General features: G+C 31.7%; 1 protein-coding gene across 1 annotated transcript in view; it reads right to left on the bottom strand.

Annotated features, from left to right (window-relative positions):
- Positions 1-17926, bottom strand: part of LOC124530840 (neural-cadherin-like) — a 55996-nt gene that overhangs the window by 36982 nt on the left and 1088 nt on the right. Inside the window, exon 2 of the mRNA XM_047105170.1 lies at positions 16390-17717. Coding sequence (XP_046961126.1) covers positions 16390-17677 — 1288 coding nt within the window. The 5' untranslated portion in view covers positions 17678-17717. The remainder of the gene's footprint in view (positions 1-16389; positions 17718-17926) is intronic.

Raw genomic sequence — 17926 nt, 5'->3', positions numbered from 1 at the left:
AAAGAAATATTTATTGCGAATCAAATGTCTGACTTGATTTTTAATCTAAATTTAGTTAAATGAAATAAATATCTGTGCCTTCGATTTAGATATAATTATTAAGACAATATTGAATTTAAAGGCTATAATTACTCTGCATTTGTTATTTTTAATTATTTGTAATAAGTTTTCATCTAAGTATATAATTTAAACAAATTGCACTAATTTTCACCACCTACCAATCGATTAGCCTATTTATGTTAATAAAATTAATAAAACTATGTAAACAAATGGCGTGATAATCGTAAGAACACCCATGACCAATCTAATTAATATGTTTTTAGTAAATAAAATAATTATTCGTAATTTTATAACGCATTTTTATTCCATATATATATTTGTAATGACATAACAATTAATACGTTGCTAAGGAACTAGATTCTATATTCTAAAGGATATGACAGCCCTCCGCCGCAATTTGTCGTTCTATTAAAGGTGCCGAAAGCATTTGGTCGACATGTCGACGTATTATCTCGTTTTCATCTGTGACTATTTGATAATGTAATGTTCCTAGTCGCTTTTGAATTGTTCCAAAAATCCACTTTTTATTTTTACCGTATACTCGAACTTGTACTCTGTCCCCCTCTTTAAATTGTTTATTTAAAATTATGTTTTCTTTTAATTGTACTCTAGTATTCGTATCTCTTTCAAATATTGTATGTAAATATGTCCTTATATTTCTGCCAAACATGAGTTCGTATGGACTCCGCCCGCATACCCCCGGGGTTCGTCGCAAGCAACACTTGACTGTAATTATTTTATCTATTAAGGTTCCTCGTTCCTGTTCCATAGTTTTTAATCTTCTCTTTATTGTTTGAACGAATCGTTCCGCTTGTCCATTAGTTGCTGGGTGATAAGGAGCTGAAGTCCTATGTAACACTCTTTGCTCAGTAAGAAAGTTTTTGAATTCATTTGATGTAAATTGCCGGCCATTATCAGATACTAAAATGTTAGGAGCTCCAAAAGTTGAGAAAAGATCTTTTAATTTTTGTATGCACCATGAACTTGTAATAGTTTTCGTAGGAATTATTTCAACCCATTTAGAATATGAGTCTACGATAACAAATAGGTAATGTCCATAAATTGGTCCAGCAAAATCAATATGTATTCGCTGCCATGGTTCTGTAGATTCTTCCCAATGGTGTATTTCAATTTTAATGTTCGTTCAATTGTAGTCTGCATGATCTACACGATTTAACTTTATTTTCTATATCTTTATCGATATTTCTCCAATAAACAAAACTTCGAGCCAACAATTTCATTTTAACTACACCAATATGTCCAGTATGTAACTCGTTTAACACAATATCTCTCAAACCTTTTGGAATAAATACTCGTGTACCTTTAAGTATGCAGCCATCTTGCATTGTTAGCTCATTATTATTGTAGCCAAAACTTCTTAGGTTTTTACCTGTTTGTAGTGCTTGTAATATCGGTTGTAATTCTTCGTCATTAATTGTTTCAGATTTAATTTTCTCTATGCTAATTTGTAATGTACTTATCTGTTGTAATTGATATATACTGTGTTGGTCTCTTTTACTGTCATTGCTCTGTTCGACGGGAAATCTAGATAAATAATCAGCATTTGAATGTCTTTCTGAACTTCTGAATTCGATTTCGTAATCAAACCCAGACAAGAAGTGAGCATATTGAAATAATCTCATAGTACTCATTGTAGGTAAGGTTTTATGTGGATGGAAAATTGTTGTGAGAGGTTTGTGATCTGTAACTAAAATAAATTTTCGACCGTAGCAGTAATGAAAAAAATTTTTTAAACCCCAGAATATAGCTGTAGCTTCCTTGTCAATCTGACTATAATTTCTTTCACTTGATGATAAGGTCCTTGATGCAAAAGCTATAGGTCTCTCTGTTCCATCTGGTAGTCTATGTGACAAAACTGCACCCAAGCCCTTAGGTGATGCATCGGTAGCTAGCACTAACGGTTTATTCTTATCAAAATGAATCAAACATCTTTCGTTTATTATTTCTTCTTTTATTTTCTTAAAGGATTCTTCGCAAGAACGTGACCAACAAAATGGAACTCCCTTCTTAAGTAGTTCATTTAATGGATTAGAAATAGTAGCTAAATTTGGTATAAATTTATTGTAATAATTTGTCATGCCAATGAAAGTTCTCAACTCATTTACATTAGAAGGACGTTCTGTACTTGTAATTGCTTTTACTTTTTCTTTACTTTTATGTAACCCGTCCTTATCAATTATGTGTCCTAAATATGAAACACTTTGCTTAAAAAAATTGCATTTCTCTTTATTCACTCTGAGATTATTATCCTTCAGTCTTTGTAGTACTTGATGTAATCGTTGTAATAATTCTCTTTCTGAAGAACCTTGAATTATAATGTCGTCGAAAAAACATTTAACTCCTTCCAATCCTTGTAAAATTTTATCCATAAATTTTTGCCATAAATTTGGAGCAACTTTTACCCCAAACATTAATCTGTTTACTTTGTATATGCCTTTGTGTGTACTCAACGTTTGTAACAATGCACTCTCTTCATCCATTTCCATATTTAAATAAGCTTGACTAATATCTAGAGTACAAAAAATTTTACCTCCGTTCATCTCTGAAAATATGTCTTCTATTACTGGAATTGGGTATTTTTCATCTTCTATGACCTTATTTAATGTAATTTTGTAGTCCGCGCATAATCGAATACTACCGTTTGGTTTACTATGGGTAAAATAGGAGTACCCCATTCGCTATGATCTATTTTTGTTATTATCCCTTGTTCACAAAGTCTTTCTATTTCATTATCGATCTTTGATTTCAAGGCGTATGGAACTCTTCTAGGTTTGATGAAAATTGGTTGTACATTTGTTTTTAGATTGAGATGGGCTTGGAAATTTGGTATTTTTCCAATATCCGATCTAAATACAGATGTAGAATATTCTTCTAATAACTGGTCTAACTTAAGGCTCTGATCAGTACAATCTATTGAATGTAAGTTAGCGATGTCTACTTGTAACTCTTTCATCCAACTTCTTCCGAAAATTGGATCAACATTCTTGTTAATAATGTATAATTTTCCATAAAATCTTTGATTATCATAGTAACAACGAACGTATGCTACTCCAATAGGTTTAATAATTTCTCCTGTATAAGTTTTCAATTTTATATCTGTTTTAAAAATTTTCCTATTTATTTGTAACTTTTTATAGTCGTTTAAGGATATCGAAGACAATGCAGCACCCGTATCAAATTCCATTTTTATGTTTCTATTTTCTATATTTACTGTTATCATATATTTATCCACAATTTCACCATTGATAATATTGATTTCACCTAAGTCTTCATCCATTTTGTTATTTACCTGTTCCTCTATTTGATTGGCCTCATTTCTTCTTTTTAGACATACTTTAGCTAAGTGACCTTTTCTACCACATTTATAACAAGTATCATGTAATGAACGACACGTGTTAGCTCTATGTCCTATTCTTCCGCAACGGAAACAGGTTCCTTTTAAATCTTCAATTGTTAATGTATCTCTCTTACTCGTTTTGTTTAACGTTACGTTATTTCTGGAAGGTGTTATTTTGTTTACAATTCTGTTGTTTTCTTGACCTGGAATATTAGTCATGGCGGCATTATCTACCTTACCCATTTCTATTGATGCCGCGATTTGTATTAGTTCTGAAAATTGTAATTTTTCTTTTTCTTGTAATATCTTAATACGTATATCTCCATCTTTTAATCCTCTTATAAATTGTAGTGATAGAAAATTTTCTGAAATATTCTTTTTGCAGTTTTGACAGTTAAATTCACAGTAAGATGAGAGTCTTTTTAATTCTGATGCGTAGATAGTTACCGTCTCGTTGTGTGATTGAAGACGTGAAATAAAATTGTGTTGCATCGCCCACACGCTCGGTTTTGGATCAATGTAATCTTGTAATATTTTAATAAGGTCTTCATAGCATTTATCGAGAGGATCTTCAGGTGAACATAAGTCACATACTTTTTCGTGTAACTCTGGAGAAAGTGTGGACAGTAATGTATAAACCTTCATTCTCGTATCGTTAATATTATTCATTAACAAATATACGGATAATCTCCTAGCAAAATTTTTAAAGGATTCTGTGTCTTGGTATGGTTGGAATGGTATTTTCGGTGCACATTCTTTGCGGGTATAACTTTTAACTGATCCTAAATTTTCAATATTTTCCAATCTATTTTCTATTTCATTATTATTATATCTACGAAAAAGTAACAGTTTCACTTTCAATTTTGTGTAAAGTTCTTCAAATTCGTACCTGTATTGTATTTCTTCTTCTAATTGATCTTCTTCCGTTTCAAGTTCAATTTCTCTTTGTGCATCGTGGAATCTTTGAAGGCTTTCTTGTAAAGTGTAAAGTCGTGAATCTATTTCTTCTTCCGTAATATTTTCTTGTAAATTTATGTAATTTTCTGTTCTTGTTAAATTACCCCGTAAGGAGGCTCTTAATCTTTTGTATTTTTTTACGGTGTTTGACATCCTCGTCGCCAGTTTAATATGTTTTTAGTAAATAAAATAATTATTCGTAATTTTATAACGCATTTTTATTCCATATATATATTTGTAATGACATAACAATTAATACGTTGCTAAGGAACTAGATTCTATATTCTAAAGGATATGACACTAATATTTATTCAATTCTTTCAATAATCTGTGCGGCGCGCACGTGTGGCGCGCATATGCGCTTACTCGGCCGAACCAAACCGAACGTTCTCATTGTTTGAAATTTCACGTTCAATGTGGGGCGTAAATATTTCGACAAAGCTCTAAAAGGGAGAGCCCATAAAAGAACAACAGATATCCGTTACTAGACACGATTCTATAAATGATAGCGATCGAGGCATTTATTTCCATTTCATTTGGTCTCAGATATGATTATGATCGAGCCATATTAAAGTATTAAAACAAAAGGAGTTTGTTGAGGTTCTTTTTGTGAATGAGATGAACGCATTTCGAACGCTCTGCGTAATTGTCGGCATGCAATAAAAACCCGACAGAGCAAGGGAGCTGGATTGTCGCACACGTGCATCCGCCTGCCACTTTGCGAAGTTATTTTTAAGAACTCATTTCTTACTGCCATAGTTAAAAATAATATGAAAGTTTTAGTCGAATCGCCATGACACTATTCACTTCCTATTTTAATATTTGATTCTATTATACAAATACCAAGACCATTATTAAGATCCACAATGTTTACAATAATAAGATATAATGAAATATTTAATAAAATGTAAAAATGCTGTGTAAATATGAAATAACAGTTGTCTCAAATTCTTCTCTCATTTATATTCATAAAATAAACATTATCCCCGCCCTCGTTTAGGGCTTAATTATGATATCAAAAGTTGCATCGTCAGTATCCAACCAACACGTGCATCTCTTTCTAAACGCAGGACGAGCAAACGCACACCGTTCTCATCGCATCGCATCGCTAGATCGGCTATTAGACACGATTATATGCGCGCTCTCGTATTATTATTTTAAAACTATCTCATTCGTTCTTTGGTGAGACGAAATTATAAATGACCCCACTACGATTTGAATCCGACCCAAATGTGAGTGATTTGATGACACGGCATAACGTATGCTGGATAAAAGAAAATGAACACTTAAATAACACACCGCTGACACATAAATAGATACGTTAGAGAAGTCTATTAACACTTTATAGTTTATAACGACCTATCAATCAATATCGAAGACTGTTGAAAATGTTGTATTGAATGAAATAAACTATGGGATAACATAAAAAAGGTTCGTCTATTGTAAAAGCGATCTAGATCTCGATAGATAGAAATAAAATGATTATTATAATAATTAATATATTCCACGATATTTTTCGAAAATTAAAATAATCATTGTCACTACAGTAAAACTTTTTTAACTTTATTGAAATACAAGTTTACAAGCGCTGTACAAATCTGCCATCTAAGTTCGATATTTCGATTATACTGATTTGCGATGTGGACTTTTAGTAACCATCTCAGTAAAAAGTTGGATGGTTTTAATTGCGATTAATAATGTATGACGTCATATCCTGGGAAAGAAAAGCGTAGACTAACTTCACGCTATGCTACAAAATCCAATGAAACAAGCATTTAGATGTGACCGTTAGTTCGAAGAGCAGCCAAAAATTTAAGTCACTATTTTATGTAAAGTTTTTTTAAAATTATTTTTATTCCCAATTTTTAAATAAGTAATATTAATTAATTTCATTTTTTAACATTCGCTAGGGTTTTAAGTTAATATTTACGTTGACGAATGGTTTTCGAATGCTTCAAAGATAAATTAAAAATTGAATTGGTCAGAATAAATAAAAAAAAATAATTATTATTACCGTCATAATATGCAGCATCTTCATTCGCATCTTGTAGCTAGTGACATGACAGCGACAAGTTTGATGACTTATTTACTTATAGCATATTAATTTATTTATCAATGCGATAAATACTAATACATTATATCATAATACTGTTAGGTACAATTTATATCAAACACAAGCTGTATTCTAATACAAACTGACGAAACTAGAACTATTCAGTTTACAGATTCTAAATCAAATAACTGTCAACCAAATTTGCTTGTTAGAAATAACATATACATAGTTATACAGTGACGTCATAGTTTCACTTATAGCAATTAAACTTTCAACAATGCAAACCCGAAGGGGCAATGTGTTCTGTTCCATTATTCGCAATAAATTCTGTTTATTCACGGAAAATAATATCGAGATTTACTCGATTCGTAAATGGAAATAAATCGGTTGTACCAAAACTCTGATATGCGAAATTTATATGTAACTAGCGAGACGCCCCAGATTCGCACGGGTGCAATTTATTAATCAAGAAAATGATGCGATTTAAATACAATTAGTAACCTTTAGTGCTCAGGAATAATATATCTTTCTACCATTAAAAATATTTTGAAATGGATCCTTACTGCGAAAGATCATACCCTATAATAAAGAGATAAAAACTTATTTTGGCCCCTTTTAATATAAGTATAGCTCTAGCTTTTTTATGTGAATGTGCGTGGCATCAAAATATCAAATCAAAATGTATTTGAGTATTTTAACTTCACACCGTTTCGAGACGTAAACGTAAATATTGCATAACCATCAACCACTTCATGCAATATTTACATCCTGTAAAGTAACTTAATTTTTTTAAGATATACATATAATAGTAATGTTTGATGACGGCCACAAAGCTAATAACTCAGAAGTAAAATAAAATTTCTTCATAATTTTTGTTAAATTATTAAACTGTCTTAAACACCAAAGCGAACAGCATCGTCAAGAAGATACGCAACTCAAATTCTTTTGAGTTTTTGTTTAGATAATTTTTATATAAATATATTTAATAGTTTTTTTATAGTGTATTATTTTGAAGGTTTACTCAAAATATATTATCTACGATGAAACGAATTGAAACTAATGTTTCCTCATTTCCTAATGATTTGCTTATCGTTTGACAACCGCAATCCATGTTAAGTTCCCACCGGCTTTCGCCAACAGAAATGTAAATAATTGCCTTGGACAAATCGTCCAAATAGTCATTGCACGACACGAACATCAACAACCGTTAAGCTTTTAATGTACTTATTTAAACTCTAATAAGTAGATAAAAATCACACACAAACAGTTATCTAAGACCTCCTAGGTTAAAAAATATATAGGATTTGATTATTGCAATTCATCTAGTCACTCAGTCATGAATTGCCTGACTTTATCCATTTTTTCTAAGGTCTGTCTGAATTAACCCTATATAGAAATGATTTTCCTGATAAATTGAGTCTGAGCCACCAAATGTGCTCAATTAGTGAATACTCCTATCCAAAAACCCCTAAGTTGGCTGCCACATCTATCTATCCCAGTCTACCTTGCATGTACCACACAACTCATTATCAAGTTAATACTGCCTGCAAAATTGACATTGACATAAATTTCTTTTTGAAGATAATTAGATAGAACAACGTCCAGAAACGCCATTATCGCATTAGTTTACCCTCTACATATTTCCCAAGGGCGCAAAATCTAACAATTGCACCTTGCCCTGAGCTGTAATAAATCTTAATGAACTGTCAAACATTTTGTCGTAATTCTACGTTCCCATAGCAATAAATTCCAGGGCAAAGAAGGACATGCTTTGCAATTCATGAATTGCATTATAATATAAAATTGAATTCTTTTAAATGATGGTTTTAAATCTTAATTTCTAAAATTTTGTGTTCAAATTTATTAAATAAATTTTATATTGCACGTTTCTAAAACCTAATTCATATTTAGTTCTTGAAGAACGTTAAGCTTTTATTTAACCCTCTAAAGGTTTTACAGAACAATATGGCGTAGTAATTTCTATAAAACGAATACTGGCCTTATTTATATGTAATGTGATAATAGAAAAATAAGAAAAAACATGTGCCCATTCCTAGCAATTACTTTAAAGTCTTCACTGGCAGTCTTGACTAAGCTCATATTTTTCGCAATACCCTCTCATATACAGTTGAACGCAGACGAGGGGAGAACTTTATGCGGTGTGTACTGTGAATGCCAATCGGGTTCTGAGGACTCTCGAGTTGCCTTTCCTTAGTGAACAATGCGTTATGAAGTGCAGCGGAGGCAACTACAGCACATTGCCTGGAAGCTGGACTCCGGCTTTATTGGCTTATTAATTACAGGGAATTCATCTTATAAAAAAAAATTTAAGACCCGAAAATAGCGACGCCTAGTATCAAAATGGCGTTGACCTGGAATTAACGTGTGCTTATTTATTTTTAACTACCGACCGTTCGAATACGTAATCTAATGGCCGTTGTCTTAGACAGTTCTCACCAGAATATGTTAATGTATATAATAAACGTTAAGGAAACAACAATCGCTACAAATTAGTTCTTAAATGATGATTACATGTTGTGAATCTATTGCAGCTATGCGTGTAAATGTTAAAGTATCGTTTTGCTGGTTAGGAAGACGAGCAAATAACTGCAATCAAATTACAATCAGATTGAAAGCCTACATCTTCGGAGACTGAGAAGCTGGCGCTGGGATGCGTGTTCTGTTTACGTTAGAGCGTGTTAGATCTAATTATATATCGTGCTTTTACTTCACGCACTGGTCACGACTACGAAATTATTGTTCCCATACTGTTCAAACGCATCTATTGTAATATATCTGAAAATTCACGAGTATCAGACGCACTGTGTAAAAATTATAAAGACAAAATGCTACCTATATTTTAATTTTTTACGGACTAGCGACTCACTCTGACTTCGCACGAATAAAGTTTATTAATAAAATATGACAAATAAATAATGATATGATATCAATTATATTATACTCTATAACACACAGGATACTACAACTACTACTATCAGTGAAAAAAGAATAGAATTGGACTATTATTATAATTAGTCCCCGAGATACATACACAATCAAATCAATTTTACCTCTTTATAAAATCAGTATAGATAATACGCCTCTCATTTATATATCTTTTTTTTCGTTATATATCAACATTTAAATAAATATTTTTTTTAAATACTAGGTTTGGTCTGCATTGGTGGCTTTTATATGCATGGATGCACGAATAAAATTAGTGCAGCAGATGTTTTTTCTACCAGCACCGAAAGGGTATGCAACTTATTAGCCAATAAGTTGTGCGGAAATTGTTTGAAATTTGCAAAATTTGACCCATACATGCCAAAGAGGTGGTTTAATAAAAGTTAAATTTTAATAATTGTTAACTTATCTATAATATCATGGAATAGCCCTTAGAAAAAATTATACTACTTAAAATCATAATGCCAAGTTTTATAGGCTTCAATATATTTTATATACCTACTTGGTACTTGATGTACAACATATTAATACTGGCCTATTTATAATTACCGCATAGCCCCTACGAAACTAGAAGCATAAAACATTCTGTACGTTAAAAACAAAACCAAAATGGACAATGAGGGTACTTCATCCTTCGAACAATTTACAAGTGTTCAGTAAACACTCATACCTTGACCCACGTGGGGAAACTATAACGGTTACGGTACGTTCGCACGTTTTCCATATTAAAATAAACAGTTTATTTACATAGATGAAGTTATAAAACACACTTATAACTACTAGAAAACTATTGCTCTCATGAAATAAAGAAATGAAAATAAAGCATTCTTTTTTTGGTAGTAACCAGTTAGATAGTTATATTAAATTAGAATGATTGCGTATTGTTTAAGCAATACTAGTATTTATTGTTTTAAAATGATAATTTTATGTAGTATAAATAATATCACATACAAAATACAATTACATAATATTTTTAATAAATAAATTAAAATATAAAAGACTTATTTGATTTTATAAATACATTTATAATAAAAGACTTGTACGCCGTAAAAGTTTTAATGATAAAAAAAAGTAAAGTTATCAAATGCGTTCTCATGATGTAAGATAAAAAATAGACAGCAGATGATATCGGATCATGTGTTGTGGGGTCGTTCATAGGAAGTGCGTATGTAATTGTGGCGACTGGACACAATGAGGGGAATTGGCCAGTGCCGATTGTTGTGCGACCAACGCCCGCACCCATTGCCATTGATTGAATGAATGCGTGACTTTAACTAACAACGCTAGTCAAACGGACCGTGAATGTTTTGCGAGGCTCGATATTGTACGGTCCTCATTCACAGTATCATTCCATAAACACTATCATTATATACTTTTAAATGAAAGAACTTGTTACTCAAGTATCTAAGAACTCGATTTACGGACAGATACGGATAGATATTTTTACAAAAGAGCGAACAAAAAAGAAATTAATTGTGAAGAATGTAAAAATACTTTAGTGTTTATTTTGAAATACCAGAGTTAATATTTTACTATTCTAATTTAGTGGGAATTATCTTAAGTATAATACCTAGAGAGTATAACACTGCAGCACAATAACCCTGAGATCAGTATTATATGAGAGGATGTGATCTCTGCAGCGTTTGTAGTAAGCGGTTAATCCCGATTGTAGCCTGGTGCAGCATTCAATTGTATGTGTTCATTCTAAATAGTCACTAATTTTATTATAGAAAATATATTATTTCTATGAAGGCTACATTGTGATATGATAAAGATAGCTGTCAATGGGTATATCTAGAAACATAAATCATGAGGATATTATGTAAAAATACGCTAACATATTAAATTATAAATTTAACAGCATTTGTGTTTATATATTTACTAACTATCCGTGCCGGCTCCACACATGTGCAATAATGGTATACATACACATATTAGATTAAAGAACAAACATTTTAAAAAGAGTTTATTTTCTGATTAGGATAGTAAAGCGATTTATATTTCGGTCTATGTGAATTAAGATACTGTTTAAAAGTTAAATCTAGAAAAATGAAATGTGAACCTAGCTCTATATACAGCCAGGCTTGTAAATTGTTGTTGTATGTTATATAAAAAAATAATTTTGACTATTAAAAGTAACAAAATCGGTAATTTGATGTAAGAAATGAGAGGTCGCTCGTCGCGCGGTAGCTTTATCGATTCAAATTTTGTCGACCTGTTTGTTATAAGTCATAAATATATTGAGTGCCTAGCTAGCATTTTGAAGTGTTTCTGTACTTTGAATACATTTTATATAAAATGTAAGATCAAATATATCTTATCCTCGAAATAAATATACTATTTAGGATTTCAACTGGACTAGTCACTGGAGTATCGAATTCATAAGATTTTTTTTTTTAATTTTCTATTTCTAAAACACTAAACAGTTTTACAATTGTATAATATTTTAATACAATTTGCTGTAAAAATAATTATACCAATATTATAAAAGCAAAAGTGAAGTCTATTTCTTTTTTATGGCCAAAAGGCTGAATCGAATTTACTGAAATTTGTTATGAAGCAAGTCTTACATTCAAGTATATAGTCTACTTTTTTATGCAAAACACCTGATGACCAACCACTAAAAAAAGCCAGCGATGCCGCGGGCTTCTAATTTATTACTAGTATGTACCGATTCCATAAAAACTTTTAAGTGTGCGATATTTTATTCATATGTTTTTGTATACAATCTGGTACGCGGCTCATAAGACACCGTTTATTCTTAATAAAATTGTTGTTAAACGAGTCTTTATTTATGTATCTTTTACAGTAACTAATTACGAACGATTTAAAAAAGGAAGGAGTTTCTCAATTAGAATGTTTTATTTTAAATCCATATAGTACACATATACTTTAGGTTAAAAGTTTATAAGCGTTATCGGTTAAATATTGTTTAATTTAAAAGGTTAATTATAATGATGACATTGACTGACTGTTTTGGCGACCAATTGACCAAGAGTGATCGGAACATATTACAGTGAACAAATATATGCGTTAATACAGGTGCACTCTCTATTCCATCATAATCTAATGTGATGATGTGAAATCGTAAAGAGTTCAGGTGCATGACCAACGGCTATACATACTTTCCGTGGCACGGGAGCGTTCACACTTCCACCTTGCAGACTCAGTCTGCCTCTAAGATTTCAATTACAAAAAATCCCAATATAACATAATCAACCCCATATAATCAAATAACATTTTATCGACTCGACGTACGTTTTAAACTTAGGGCTTTGATGGCCAATTGACCAAACAACCAACTATTAGACCAACGAGGCAGTAGATGTAGTCTATATCTATGTAGTCCAGTATTTTTTATATAAATAGTGCATCATAAAGTGCATATAATAAAGCATCAAAAGATAAGCCATCATTACAAATTAAACTAACTTATAAAATATGATATTATTTATATAAATTGACGTAAGAAAAACCATAAAGGTATAAAGTAATTTCAATCTTTTGCGTTTCGATACACATGCCTTTCCCTTGCATCGTATAAAATAATCTACAAGATAGAGAGTCAGATTGGCATCGCGTCGTGATGATCATAGCGTATAGAATCGTCAAGATAGCCGGGGCCGTGCGACAGGTCCACGATTATCAACGCATTCTGCACGGTGGTCGCAACCTGTCGCATCTCTACCACGCTACTACGATTTACGCTTATAATGGAAACCTCACGAACACCTGTGCACTGTCTCGTGCTACAAAGCATTCTTAGTTCCTTTTTTTTTAATACCGTACCTTATGACTGTTTTAGTGGAACGCAATGTAATGTATTTTATTGAGGTATTAGTGAGAAAAAATAATTATACTTTACTGTACACTAAAATACTAAAAAGCAATATTACACAAATATGCAGTCTCTAATAACTGTAAAAATGGGCGATGTTATTGCTAAAGAGCAATTTCTACAAGACAGCTAGATACCCTGTTTGGTAGCATAAGACATATATTGTGATACAATTGTTATTTATACGACAATTATTATAAAAATAATTATGTACAAATCACAAGCATATTTGTGAAGAATAAAATTCCCAATTTTTTCTCTATAAGTGTAAGTATATGTATATCGTAAATATGAATCACCTATAATATCTTGAAGATGAAACTCTATTTCGATTTTAAGTGTGTAGGTATTAGGAAGCGATACTATAGAACAAAAAATAGCCCAACTTCACTTGCAAAAAAATTATTTAATTATAATGAACATTTTGCCAAACGTCATAAAAATTGAAATGATTTCCTTTCGCATAGGGAACTCCAAGATAAGTGGATATGGACGTTGGATATAAATCCAACTTACGAATTTTTAATTATATGCAGATACAAAATTTAACTTTATGATATTCTCAGTTTCATATACCTATAATTTAACTTTTAGTATTCGAAAAATATAATGATTTAAAGATTTACTTATTAATAAAAAAAAGATAATTATAAATTATACTGAATTTGTCTACTGAGGCTACAAAACAACCAATTACTACTATAAAATATACATGTATGTATGTAAATAGTCGTTATGAAAACTGTTACAGCCATCAACGTACGCAAGTGCCTAATTTCCTGTTAAGGATAAACATACAGCTTAATCCGTCATACTGCAAGATATGATACTAATTATTCAGGTTTATGAGAGAAACGCCCAGGATGTTTCCTGTAATATAAAGGCTGAGTTGAATTTTAAATATTAACTGAGCACTTTAAAAGTCACACATTGTCGATTTTAATATTTTATGATAAAAAAAAAATCTTGAAATGAAATTACTTTTAAATTGAGTCTGACTAGAAAACGAATTTCAGTGTCTAAATTTTTAATAATAAACATATATTATAACAATTTGCCCGGAGAAGTGTTATTTAATATTTGTACTTACTTCACCACGCTACTCCAGTGTGTGATACTGAATAAAGATTTGGCTAAATTTCATCTGTCACATGAATGTACCCTCAAGGTGTATGTCTTTAACGTCTGACTCGAGGTAAAATATACATAATTGATTAAAACGAATTAAGCACATGAAAATTTAAGCCTGGCCCGGATTTAAGCTGAACTTCATTTAATAGTCACGTAATCCTGAGCTTGGTATCTCCACTAATAAATAATTACATATTTTTTACTTAAATGAACCACATATAACATCAGCTTCTTCTTTGAGATAGCAATATTTTAAACAAAAATATGTAGCTAAAATTATAGTAATTATTTTAATTCATCAAACACGTAGAGCTACATCTACAGAAATAGATATTATATCGAAATGAAACTTACTTTCATTTTAAATATAATTCCTCTTAACTTATATTTACCTACTTCTATCTAAAAGTAGAAAAGAGAAAATTTGTTACACCTAATATCTTCCATTATATTTATATAAACTTCAAACGTTATTACATACCAAAAATTTTCTACGATAATGCCTGTCAAAGAACGTAAAAAAGCAATCAGAATTACTTTCGATTTTCTAGGATTGTATTAATCGTGATGAGATCGTGAACAGGGCGACGCAGGACCCGTGTACACGACGTCATGCACCAGTGGGCCATTCTACACGGCAGGTGGGCCTGGGAGCGTTTACCATAAGCTTTACCACATATAAATCAGTGGCCTGCATTAGTAAATTGACGCTGCATATCTTTTAATATTGAAGTGTGTACTATGTTATTAATTGGAAATTGACATTTTTCTACAAAAAAGTCTAAAAAAATTATATTAATCTTTATTAAGCGGTTAGCTCTCACTGTTACAATGATATGAATAATTTTATAAATATACATTAGGAGCATTCCGAGCGTGCGCGCCCGCTAACATCCAGTGAAAATATTTTACGCCATAAGCTTCATCTATTGTTACGCTTTTAAAATGGTAAGCCGTTTTAATATCTATATAATATTCACGTTGCTTTCAACAACAGCAACATTCTGGTGTAAAGAATTCTTTAGAACAACAATTTACTCATAAATATCCATAATATATGTTTCAAATCATATGAAAGTATCTATTACAGATGCGTCAACATACTCTTCAAAAGCACTCAGAAGAGCAATTTTCTTTTAGACTGATTTAACTTTAATATTAAAACCTTATAGAAGAACGTCGTAAGTAATTTGGAAATGACGAGAATATATGTCTTGAATATTTTACGTGAATCGCTCATAAACTTATACTAATGTTGCTAAAAAAGTGCTGTCTTTTTCTTTCAAATTTCAAACAATGATGTCAAAGAGAGATCGAAAATTTCTTATTGAGTTTATTAATTTAAATTAAGAATATTGAAAGTAACATTTGTAAAAGTCAGCGAAATATATATTTTATCACAATTCCAAATGACATTCTAATTTTATTAGTGCGCATCGATGTATTAATTATAAGGGCGTGTGACATAATAATGTCGGTTACAATACTATGCCTACACTTCGAGCTTATATTTTTAACACTTACAGTTTGAATAAATAACTCAGTAATGATATAACATTATATAGAACACATAGAAATGTTTTAAATAGAGTATAAATTATATGATTAAATGAAATCATATCATATATGTATATTGGTTTTTAAATTTTCTGTGTAATATGTGGATATTCAATTTAATTATTTTTCATGGACTTTAGCCAACAAGAGTCATTAATACGCATAGTATTTTTATAGTATTGATACAGAATAATTTATTCAACAATTTTGGTATGACAAAAGAGGATCAACTATTCTATACTAATTTATATATTGATATGGATTACGTTAAATCATTATTAATTTTTGATTATCCTATTAACTATTTAAGTATCTCTTATTATAATTTTATGATAACAATCGAACTGAAATTTTAAACTTAATTATAAAATAAATAATTGAAATTGAAAAACATTCGAATTTCCTATAAACGTGAATAATAAGGATCACATTACTGGAATTTAAGAGCAAAGATTCAAATATGGAACTTACCTCCATTTCCAGCGTTGGTGATAGTAACCCAAAAATCGATAGTCTTCTCAGGGCCTAACTCTTCATAGTCCCACTTCTTTTTAACTTTCACCACACCACTTGGTTCAACGGTAACCCACGGATTTTCGTCCCGAATTTTAAAAGTCTCTCTATCGGTCTCTTTTTCAAGAGTAAACACTGCACGACCCTCAACTTCACCATCGGCTTCAGTGAACTCAATACGTTTCGTTGGACGAACAGCACGGGTCACTCTCCTCTTCTCCCGGTGTAGCGTTGGTAACTCTTTTTGCTCGCGGACAATAAATTCAATAAATACTTGAGCGGGTTGACTTTTTCGCGGCGGGGTTCCTGTGTCGTGCGCTAAAACTTGTAATTCAACTTCATGTCCATCTGGTTCTCCAGCTAGAATCAGTTCCCCTGTTTGTGGTACTATAACTGCCAGGTTTGTAGGAGTCTTAACAGAGTAATATACGCGATCGCCATCAATGTCAAATGCATTTACTTTCCCTATATTCGAGAATCTTTGCCAATGCGCTGAACCATTATGACAGCTACTCTCGCAAGTTCCATTCACGGCGAAATAATATATTTCTTGTTCAAATATGGGTTCATGGTCATTTTCATTAGCGACATTAATTCTAATAGGAAGATTCGCCTTATTTATTCCATGGAGATCTGTTGCCTGAATAATTAAATCGTAAAATTTCTTACTTTCGGCGTCTAAACTTTTCTTTGCGATAATTTCTACATCACCATCTGTTATTACTGATCTTATTTCCGAATCCGTGTTCATAGCTTTATCACGAAGTGCAAAAATTAATTCTTCATTGCCTCGTATAATCTTGTAAGCTATAGGGCCCACGTTAGCTACAGCAGTGGCTTTTATCGGCGGAATTTCAACCACAGTACCTGGTGGAGAATTCTCCGGAATTTCACCATTTAAACCACTTGATTCGGTAAAATGAAGCATTTTTCGTCGGTCCATAACTAAAAGATGAACCGAATGAGCCGAACTACTAAATGGAGTCTGCTCTAAAACAGCGAGGTTCAGAGGTTGATTTAGTAGCGGCGCAAGATCAGCTGTTGTCATCAAAAGCCCGTCGTCGAGAAGAGTAAAGTAGGATGCATATTCGGGTTCGAGCAGGGTGTATCGCGAATGATTGCTGACGAAGTGACGGATAGCGTGACCAGGGCGGACGTCGTGTGGCAAGAGGATAAGTGCGCTGGTCTCGAGCGCAAAGATTAGGACGTAGAGCAATGCTCCTCCCGCCAACACTATGCGCGCCATTGCTCAGGAACGATATTTTCAATTATCCTAACATTTCCACCTGTAACAAACATAAATCAATATAAAAACAATCAACACAGTAATTGGGTATTTTGGATTTCACTCAAAATATTTATTGTAAAAGTCGTTCGTCGTTATTCTACTGGAATTATGTTATTTTTATGTTTAGAACTCAATTCACCAGTAGCGACTTTACTGTGCATTAATGGTTAGTGAACATTACATATACATAAATATAAAGTACCTATT

The sequence above is a fragment of the Vanessa cardui genome, chromosome 7, assembly GCF_905220365.1.
Source record: "Vanessa cardui chromosome 7, ilVanCard2.1, whole genome shotgun sequence".
Lineage (NCBI taxonomy): Eukaryota > Metazoa > Arthropoda > Insecta > Lepidoptera > Nymphalidae > Vanessa > Vanessa cardui.
Note: the sequence above shows the minus strand (reverse complement) of the source record. Positions and strands in the feature narration are given on the sequence as shown.